This window comes from Aspergillus homomorphus (genome assembly GCF_003184865.1).
Source record: "Aspergillus homomorphus CBS 101889 unplaced genomic scaffold BO97scaffold_1, whole genome shotgun sequence".
Taxonomy (NCBI): Eukaryota; Fungi; Ascomycota; class Eurotiomycetes; order Eurotiales; family Aspergillaceae; genus Aspergillus; species Aspergillus homomorphus.
The window spans coordinates 585,747-595,699 of record NW_020291887.1 but is presented as its reverse complement, the minus strand read 5'-3'; the positions used below and the strand labels follow the sequence as shown (position 1 = coordinate 595,699).

Genomic DNA, 9,953 nt, shown 5'->3' with positions numbered 1-9,953 from the left:
TGCGGCTCCTGCCCATACTTGCAAGGAATGCAGAATCGTGGGCAAGTTTTTAGGCCACGGGTTCCAGAACTGGCGTCGTCTTGCCAGAGCGTGCCGCATGATAGATTCTGACTCCGGTGGTGTGATTCGTCCCCAATGCTCGGTGATTTGAAATTTCACCTTCTGTGCCAGGCAATGGCCTGTCGAGGATGCTGCTGCAGCAAGAGCAGTCAGCGATATCGATGGCGGCTTGTCCGTACCTGATAGACAGTATTGTGCGGGAATGCTGTTTAAAAGGATACGCGGAGATTTGACATTGCTAAGACCCTTAAAGTAAGACAGGAGAACTTTAGCGTATGCTGCAGCAGCGGCAGCGGCGTACTCCTGCCATATCTTATTCTTGTGAGCATCTGCATAGTCGCAGATGCCGCGAATAACCAGACAAGGAATCGTGTTCATCACCCCGGCTGCCTCCATCTCCAAGCAGAGAATATGATAACGTTCTCCCAATTGATCACGAATCCTTGAGCTCTTGACGACCTGATTACCTGATCCGATAATTCCGTAGAAGATTCGGGGATAGTCAGAGCGACGCTCTGAGCGTTCAGCCAGCGGGCAGTCATACCCCCCGGAACCCTTATCGTAGGATACCTCGTGTATGGTGTCTGACTGATGCAGAACGTCATTCTCGAGTCCAGGACTATGATACGAGGAATTTCGCGTCGCAACTTGTTGCATAAAGACTCGAAGAAAATCTGGAGGAAGAGTATCATCGGATGTGAGATTGATGATTGCTTCCGTCAGAACGCGCGGCGGCCGAGTCAATAACCCAGTTGCTTTGAAGGTGTCATCCGCCGTGGCCTTCCCCAAATCATACTGAATCACACCGGGGTGTGTATCCGTAGGTAGACTGACGACCACGTCCCCCAAGCGAACATCGTTCTCTGGAGAGGGAACGCCACCCCCTCTACCTATCAGTAGACAAAACTGAAGAGCAGGAAAGCTGCGGCTCATATTTGTTGCAACATCGGCTGCAGAGTTCGTGCCATATTCGCCTTGTGGGAGACAAGCGGCGACGACATCATGGTGGCCGATCCGTCCAAAGACATAGCTATTCGTGTCGTGAGGATCGAGGCCGACCGGGTCTTGATGTCGGTGGTCGAACAGTGCTCGTACGGCGTAGAGCTCTTTTGGCAATGCAGAGACCAGTCCAACGGTGTATCTTTCCTGACACATAGCCACCTGTAGCACTAGGAAGGGAAGGAAACCTCGCTTGTATGACAGGACCTTTGACGTGTTCACCTGATTGATGCTCCTCCCTGCAGGTTAGACGGAGTTCGTTCGCAAGGCTAGCCGGAGCCTTGCGCCCCTCCTGCACAGTTCCATCCCCACACCTGGTTTAGAAAAGATGAGCTTATCAGGCTTTTTCCGTCAGTCCTTCGAAGAGTCTCAACCAGGTCAGAACCCGATTTGTGCATTGTTCACTGAACCGCGCCAGACGAGCTTCTCAAACGACGATTTGAGCATTCTCACGGGGAGACCAGGAACCGAGGCAGGCATCTAAACCAACTGCCATGAAGCGACAGATCAACACCCTCGACTCTTCCAATCAACCAGACATTGTAATAAAGAGGCGAGAACGAGGAGAAGACTCGAAGGATATTCTCACCAGCACACAGTCAAAACCAGAACTGGAAGTGCATAGCCATGAAGCCGTCAATCAGCGTATAAGGGAAGCGAACTCTCAAATTGAGGCCCAGGACGCGCTCAAGCAATGGTCGAACCCACAAAAGTGGTGCGTGATCCATCGGGTACACTGTAAGAAAGAGGCCGATTCTTCTGGAGGAGATATCGAGGCCTTCCATTATCTGGACCCACCAAGATGGTATGCTGGTATTACAGAACACGAGTTACTGGCAGGCATCAAGCCCATTGTTGATGTGAGATCATACCTCGAGCAAAACCCGGATCTCTATTTCATTGTTTTCCGGGACTATGGCAGGAATAAGCCCGACGGAAGCCACTTTTCCACAGTAGGCGAACTGCATCCGCGTCCGTCCGAGGATGGTTATCCCTTGCCGTGTATGGAGTCGGCATTGCTTGTCCATCCAGTTCTCGTTGAGGTTATGAATCGCTTCTTGCAGGCACTTCCGCCAAACAATGGAATTTCGTTTAGTTTAGGGAAATCATGGCCTCGAGAGCTACAGGCACCATACCTGGAAATTTATCATCACTGGCAGAAGTTTTGTTCTACGGCAGAGTCGCTTCCTGAGCGCATAAGAGGTCCGTGGACGACATTTGTGGATTATGTGCGAGCGGCCTTCCACCCAGAATATGCGCAGGTACAGACCTAGATTGAGCAAGGCGTGGTGTGTCCCAGATTTCTCAAGTATCTTATCAAACCCGGAGACATCCTTCATTGCCCAGGTCACGAGATAGTCGAGGCCGTCCAAGCGCGAACGGCACTGTTTGAGTCAGAAGATCACCTATTTAAGAAAATTCTTTCTTTGCAGTATGATGAGACCGAGACCGAGAGTGGTGCATTGTATCCAAACCGGCGGCGACAGTGTCAACGACTATCGTGGTTCATTGAGATCTCGTACTGGTCACTTGGTACATCTTTCCATTGTAAGCACCAAGTTCAGCGACTAACCACTGGAGGCGATATTGAAGAAACGGTTCCCATTGTCTCCCTGGATTTTTACCCTCTGCGGTTCGCAGGCCCGAGTATCGAGAAGAGACTCCTTGACCGGGGAACTTCCTTCTGGAAATTTTGCCAGGATAAATACTATGTGGAGTATTCCGATGACTTCAAGGTCCACGCATGGAGCAACATCAGACCGAGATATATGATTGATCATTTCGCCTACCACCGAATGCATGAGAGTCAACCGGAAGATGATTCAATGGCGACCAGCAGCCTCACCTCCCATGACCTCTCTCAGGACCTCTCCCAGGACCAATGTCCCGACCATCCTTTTCCTCTACTACTACCCCGAACTGTGAAAGGGTACGGTTTCACTGAAAAGAGATGGGTTGACCTGGAGGTAGATCGAATTAGCGACACGCAGTGGAACACGCAGGTATTCGAGAGCCTAGTTTTAGAAGAGCCGACAAAAGACCTACTCGAGGCACTTCTGAAGAGTCCGCTCAGCCTTGAAGCCTCCACGGATTTAATCCCGGGAAAAGGCGACGGGCTCGTCATTCTACTCCATGGCGGGCCCGGCACAGGGAAGACCTTCACCGCGGAAGGGTTGGCTGACTATGCGCGCAGACCACTTTTACGGATTACATGCGGAGACATTGGCACCAAACCGGTCGATGTGGAGAGATACCTGGAGAAGATGCTGCGGCTGGGTCGTACCTGGGGCTGCGTGATCCTGCTAGACGAGGCAGACGTTTTCCTCAAGGAAAGGACACTTTCTGACCTTGAGCGCAACGCGCTAGTCTCTGTCTTTCTCCGCGTTCTCGAGCATTTTGACGGCATCTTGATTCTGGCCTCAACGCGTGTCGGCCACTTTGACGAAGCATTCCGCTCGCGCATCCGGCTCGCTCTCCACTACCAGAGCCCGGGCCCCGAACAACGCCATCAGATCTGGTCGAATCTCTTCAAGCATCTGCGCACGTTAGAGGACTGTAGTATGGACTTTGACGATCTTGTTCTTCACATCAACGACCTTAGCACGTACGAGATGAACGGACGACAGATCCGTAATGCGATCACGACCGCTCGGCAGCTCGCAGAGTTAAAGAAAAAGAGGCTGAATTACGGCTTCATCAAGAAAGTGATCGCGACGACTGGTCAATTTGATCGATACCTGCAAGGGGTGAAGCAACTGGAATCCCTGCAAGAAGGGACGGTGGACAATACAATTGCCGGAGAGGCAGGTACGAGGTGAATGGTAAGATGCATCAAGAAAGAACGGAGCTCCACTTATTAGCTTTCCGGAACCCTTTTCCGCATCCGCAAGACTAAGCCCATTAAACAAAAGCCGTCATCATCTTTTGTAAATCTATGGGGTATATCTGCTGTATCTTTTCTAGATCTTCTTCTCCCCTGACTATATCGTAGCACCCACCTGCGAAAAATGCGAATCCAGCTTCGTCTAGCCAAAGAGAAGCAAACATCCGTAGACACGAACAATTATCAACATGAAAGACATCGTAATGGAGCATATACACGAAATCAACCAAATACTCCCCTCCCCAAAAAGGCACGCTCATGCCCGACCCATAGCTCCCAGTTTTGTCTTTCCATAAGCTCCACCCTTCTCCTTCCTTAACTCCAAAGCCCGCCGATACGGAGGCGCCGTAGGCGGCTGCACCGGATCGAGGCTGACATGATCCGGAGGCAAAGCGTACGAGGCATCCGAGTCCCACGCGGAGAGATCACCGCAGGCGATAAACCGAGGGATCCAGCGGTTCTCGACGGCGAACTTCTCAGAAAGGGGTTTATAAGCCAACGGTTCCGGAACAGCAGAGGCCAATGACTCGGGGTGGAGCAGCCGCGCGGTGTCATTGAGCGTGGTGTTGGCAGGGGCCGGATGGTTCACCTGCACTGATGTCGCGTGTACACCTGGTGTCTCGTCCGAAACCTCGACGGCTACGTTACCGGCAGCCGTAGGAGCCGTAACCGCTACACCGCCGAAGACGGGGTTCTTGAGCGCCTCCATACCCTTTAGTCCGTCGTGGATGGACGGGGGGATGAAGCCCTCGCAAACCACAAAGGCTTCCAAACTGCTCGCGCGACTACTCCGTGGCTTGGCCACGCTGACCTTCTCGAACACGGTGCGGAGCTGGGCGTAGAGGAGATCGACGTCCCGGCCGCGAAAGATCTTGGCGACAAATTTGCCGCCGGGGCGGAGGACGCCGAGGGCGAGGTTGAGAGCGGAGTATAGGAGTTGTGATTGGATGTAGATGTCCAGGTCGTGGAGGCCGGTCACGTCGGGAGCGCCGTCGGAGATGACTAGGTCGACGGGATGAGGGGGTCGGAGAGCGGTCGGGGTGGGAGACGTAGAAGAGGAGGTTGTGTTCGAAGAGTCGGTGGTTGTGGATTCGTAGGCTTCGGGGTCCAGGGCCCGGAGGAGGAGAGGGATGGTGGAGGGGTGAGTGATGTCGGCTTTGAGGGTCGTGATGCCCTCCAAGGGAGCCATCGGCTGCAGATCGATAGAGACAATCTTGACGTTTTTGCGCGGCTTCAATTCTTCATTTGTTGTCGTTCCATCGTCATTCGCGGCTTGCGACTCGCTGCTGCTATCGTTCTGAATCCGCTCCAGGGCTTCCTTCTCCCGGCGCTTCTTCTCGACCCAAGCGCGGCGCCCGAAGCTCTCACCCTTGATCAACACCCGACTCAACACTTGACTCCAACTGCCGGGGGCGGCGCACAGATCGACGACGCGGGTCACTTTCTCCGGGTTCTCGTGCTCGAATAGGTCGAACTGCTCGTCGATCTGGATCAACTTGAAGGCGGAGCGGGCGCGCCAATTCTGCTCCTTGGCCAGGCGGTAGTAAGCATCGCGCTTATCCTTGGAAGATTTACCCATGCTGACAGATAAGGGAAGGCCGGGTAATGCAATTGAGGTGAGGTGGGAAGTGTCAAGCCAGCGCCGGCAATGGAGGGGAAATCGGCGGAATTTCTTTCGGTCGTCTCTCGCATGTGGGGCGGCGATAAGATTCCCAAGGCGGCCGTTTTCTGCCGCTTTTTTTTCTTTCCGCAGGTTTCGCAGGCCACGCTCCCTTTATCACTTTCTCCATTGTCGTGGCTTTCCGGTGTTCGCTGAGGTCACTTGTTGTCTGATAAATAGCGTCGCCGCGATTAATCATGGGTCAGAAACGGCAACGCGATGCCAAGGGCGCGGATGCCCAGGCGAAGAAGCAGAAGAAGAACGCCAATGCGGACGCCGACAGCGGTGTTGTCACCGTGAATGACCTCAACTGGAAGGAGGTCGCGCTACCCGACCGGATGGAGGATGCCGGAGGATTCTTCGGCTTGGAGGAAATCGACGGTGTGGAGGTCGTCAAGGGAAGCGGTGAGATCAGATTCAAGGTATATTCCCGAGCTGGCGTTCATAGCTCAGAAAGAAACTGACCTTGGCAGGCTGCGGCTGGCAAACCGGGCAAGTCGATTCTGAAGAAAAAGACCGCAGAGGAGCAAGAGGAAGAAGCCAAGTTCGACGACGAGTGGGCCGGGTTCAGCGATAACGAGACCACGGACAAGCCCGAGCCCCCAACTACGGACGAGCCGAACGGCGAACAAGACGAGACCGCGGCCCCAGCGAAGGACAAAAAGCAGGAAATCAAGGACAAGAGAAAAGAGAAGAGAGACAAGAAGCGTCAGGAGGCCAAAGAAGCAAGGAAGCAGAAGGCCGAGCCGAAACAAAAGGGTACCCCGAATCAAGAGGACAAAAGCATCAAGTCCGGTCTCTCCTTTGCAGCTCTCGAGGATGAGGAAGACGATAATGGTGTTGATATCTCTGAATGGGAGACTTTGGGGCTTTCTCCGGAGGTGCTCACCGGTCTTTCCAAGATGAATTTCTCTACGCCCACTCTGGTTCAGAAGTCCTGCATTCCTCCGATTCTGGACGGTCATGACGTGGTAGGAAAGGCATCGACGGGTTCCGGAAAGACCTTGGCTTTTGGTATCCCGATTCTTGAGCACTATCTAGAGAACAAGCGCACGCAACTACGCAATGGCAGCCAAAAGAAGAAGGAAGACACGGATCCTATCGCTCTTATCCTTTCGCCCACTCGCGAACTCGCCCATCAGTTGGCAAAGCATATTGGTGATTTGATTCAGCAAGCACCGGGTGCCAATGCGCGTATCGCCCTCCTTACCGGAGGTCTGTCTTTGCAGAAACAGCAGCGCGTATTGACCGGTGCAGATATCGTCATCGGTACGCCTGGTCGAGTATGGGAGGTTATGAGCACGGGCCAGGGCATGATCCGCAAGATGCAGCGTATCAAGTTCCTTGTGATTGACGAGGCTGACAGACTGCTCAGTGAAGGTCATTTCAAGGAAGCGAACGAGATTATCACTACTCTTGACCGCGTGGTGGATGGAGACTTCGACACCGAAGAGAAAGAAGAGAAGGGAGAAGACAAGATGGAGAGACAGACCCTGGTGTTCTCCGCAACTTTCCATCGGGATCTGCAACAGAAACTTGCTGGTAAAGGACGTTGGTCAGGAGGCGATATTATGGACAAGAAGGAGTCCATGGAATATCTTCTGCAGAAGCTGAACTTCCGGGAAGAGAAGCCCAAGTTCATTGATGTGAACCCTGTCTCGCAGATGGCAGAAGGCCTTAAGGAAGGAATTGTTGAATGCGCGGCGATGGAAAAGGTAAGAATGAATGACAATATCATGTATGAATTCCGCTAACTTGAGGATTCAGGACCTCTTCCTCTACACGCTACTTCTCTACCACCCCAAGCACCGCACCCTGGTCTTTACCAATTCCATCTCGGCTGTTCGTCGTCTCACACAGTTCCTTCAGAATCTCCAACTCCCCGCTCTGGCCCTTCACTCCTCGATGGCGCAAAAGGCACGTCTGCGTTCCGTGGAACGCTTCTCGTCTCCCACCTCCGACCCCAGCTCGATCCTAGTAGCCACCGACGTTGCCGCGCGTGGTCTCGATATCAAGGGAATCGACTTCGTCATCCACTACCATGCTCCCCGCGCCGCCGACACTTACGTACACCGTTCCGGACGTACGGCTCGTGCCGGTGCCTCTGGAAAGAGTGTTCTCATCTGTTCACCCGAGGAGATGCAGGGTGTCATCCGTCTGGCGGCCAAGGTGCACGCCAACATGGCAAATGGCAAGAAGGTGCCTCTCGAATCTCTAGAGCTAGATCGCCGGGTTGTCGGCCGTGTCAAGCCTCGAGTCAAGCTGGCAGCTAAAATCGCGGACTCCACCATTGCCAAAGAGAAGATCTCCGCCGAGGACAACTGGCTACGGAACGCCGCAGAAGACCTAGGCGTTGAATACGATAGTGAGGAATTCGACGAGTCTGCGGGTCGGGGTCGGGGCCGTGGTCGCGGCCGTCAGGAACGGCAGCGCAAGGCTGGAGAGGTCAGCAAGGGTGAGATGGCGAGCATGAGGGCGGAGCTGAGGGAGTTGCTGTCGCAGCGCGTGAACGTGGGAGTGAGTGAGCGGTATCTCACGTCGGGACGGGTCGATGTCGAGGCCTTGCTGCGTGGCGAGGGCAATAGTTCGTTCTTGGGGCAGGTGGATGCGCTGCAGTTCTGATCAAGGTCAAAATCATAATGTATATAGACATGTACAGTTTCGTCATATACAGGTGCTGGCTATGCTCTCGTTTATATTATCCCTTACACTGGTCTTTGAAACATCCTTGGATGTTCTTCTGCTTGAAATAGAGAGCCGTTCACCACGTAAGAGAATAGCTATGGAATGGAGAAGAAGACACGAATTCACTGGAATATGCCTCGCTTATTGAATAAAGAGTGTTTAATGTCAAAACATAGTCTATTAGATTTTGGGGACCTCAATTGTCTCCAACTCGTCTCCATCTCCACAGTTATCGATAATCACCATTCAATTTGATTGAAGGTTGATAAGACATAATGGCATGAATAGAAATGAAATATCAGCAGTTCAGCTGGATTGAGCTTGAAGTCGATAGTGGAGACCTGACTTGGTAGCTAGTAGTTGGATATCCTGTAAGCTGAACGGTCAGCCGTGGCCAAAGGGCGGGCCATTGTACAGTACATGCAGTACAGAATGGCTGCTTCCACTATCGACAAGCCAGGGTCTTCATCTCTTCTGGCACTTCATCTAACCACAAACTCATCTACCTTCATGAGAACTGGTTAAAGAAGCTGTCTTGCCGCGAGCTGAGTCCAGCCTCAGCGCAACGCCGTGGCGGACTGACTTGCAAAGTGTCACGTTTCTTAGCAAGTAGCTTCAGGGCGTTGCAGACTCGCACCAGAGGCAGCCGCTTTTCAGTTACGTGCGGAACGCGCGGCATTCGATGATGTGGAGGTTGGTTCATGCAGCGTTCGGCTGGATACAGATGCAGTTTCTGTCGCCTAAATACAGCCGTCGCACCGGCCACTATGGCCGCAGCATAGAGAATCGCTCCCATATCCTCTTTGAGGTCATCAATGGGATACGCGCCGCGTGCCGCAGCGACTTCCAGATCGGCCTGCGAGTCTCAATGGAGCGGTACGGATACGGCGTGTCCCTGGTGGAGATGCGCGAGGTTGTAGCTCGGGCGCTCCGCTCCGTGAGCAGTCCATTGACTATCTTGACCTCGCTGTCTGGGATTATCGGAAGCCGGCGGCGGAAGAGCCGTATTTCGGCCGTTCCCTGCTAAGCGTCTTCACAGAACTACCGCGTGGGGAAGTGCGTGTCGGTACGTCCGGACATATCATGGTTGCGCAGCAGGCAGCGGATGCGTTGGATGCCGGCTGTGACTTTGTGATGATTGGCAAGGCGGCTATTCTTGACCCAGACTTGCCTCGCCATGTTGAGATGAATCATTCGTATCGTGCGCCGGCGTTACCGGTGACGAGTCAAGACTTGAGGGGCTCTGGACTAAGTAGACGACTTATCGATTACATGAGAACTCGGGAAGGCTTCGTTTTGGTTGCTTGAAGAGATGGTGGCATGAAAGTCCGAGGTCATTATTGTCATTATGTACTTGGATGCCGCGTTCGTGGAGAGCGAGCATATAGATTATGTCTGTACCTCGAATTCTTGGGATGTTCATTCTTTTTCGTTGATTCGTTGGCGTGTTAAATTGGTGCATAAGACATGGGATAGAGCAGCTATGTGGGTGGATATCGCGGATTGATTGCATATATCATGAGAGATAATCCCAGATTTAGTTATGGTAGATCTTGAGGAGTAAGCAATCGATTAAGTCCTGAGTGAGCGTTGACGAACTTCGCCGATTCACCCTTTCGATAATGAATTGAGCATGTCTATGTACATCACTGTACTCCTCGCCTT

At 53.0% G+C, this 9,953-nt stretch overlaps 5 protein-coding genes across 5 annotated transcripts; 3 read left to right on the top strand and 2 right to left on the bottom strand.

The window, feature by feature from the left end:
• Positions 1-315: 315 nt before the first annotated feature.
• BO97DRAFT_334387 (purine and uridine phosphorylase) lies at positions 316-1,215 on the bottom strand (the record flags this gene model as incomplete). Its single annotated transcript, XM_025691398.1, has 1 exon — positions 316-1,215. A coding segment is annotated over one exon (900 nt), but the record flags the coding sequence as incomplete, so codon positions are not given.
• A 1,278-nt stretch (positions 1,216-2,493) lies between these two features.
• On the top strand, positions 2,494-4,089 carry BO97DRAFT_430358 (ATP-binding protein; the record flags this gene model as incomplete). The annotated part of the gene is made up of 3 exons (XM_025697434.1): positions 2,494-2,607; positions 2,937-3,806; positions 4,024-4,089. 3 exons carry the CDS (start codon positions 2,494-2,496, stop codon positions 4,087-4,089), a joined length of 1,050 nt encoding a protein of 349 aa, XP_025556491.1.
• Positions 4,090-4,199: 110 nt separating this feature from the next.
• On the bottom strand, positions 4,200-5,584 carry BO97DRAFT_380689 (tRNA methyltransferase TRM7; the record flags this gene model as incomplete). Its single annotated transcript, XM_025693216.1, has 1 exon — positions 4,200-5,584. The coding sequence occupies exon 1, from the start codon at positions 5,520-5,522 to the stop codon at positions 4,200-4,202; it is 1,323 nt and encodes a 440-aa protein (XP_025556490.1). The 5' UTR covers positions 5,523-5,584.
• Positions 5,585-5,741: 157 nt separating this feature from the next.
• mak5 (ATP-dependent RNA helicase MAK5) lies at positions 5,742-8,225 on the top strand (the record flags this gene model as incomplete). Its single annotated transcript, XM_025693215.1, has 3 exons — positions 5,742-6,025; positions 6,077-7,318; positions 7,371-8,225. The coding sequence occupies exons 1-3, from the start codon at positions 5,801-5,803 to the stop codon at positions 8,223-8,225; spliced, it is 2,322 nt and encodes a 773-aa protein (XP_025556489.1). The 5' UTR covers positions 5,742-5,800.
• Positions 8,226-9,012: 787 nt separating this feature from the next.
• Positions 9,013-9,315, top strand: BO97DRAFT_419578 (uncharacterized protein; the record flags this gene model as incomplete). Its single annotated transcript, XM_025696571.1, has 1 exon — positions 9,013-9,315. The coding sequence occupies one exon, from the start codon at positions 9,013-9,015 to the stop codon at positions 9,313-9,315; it is 303 nt and encodes a 100-aa protein (XP_025556488.1).
• Positions 9,316-9,953: the final 638 nt, after the last annotated feature.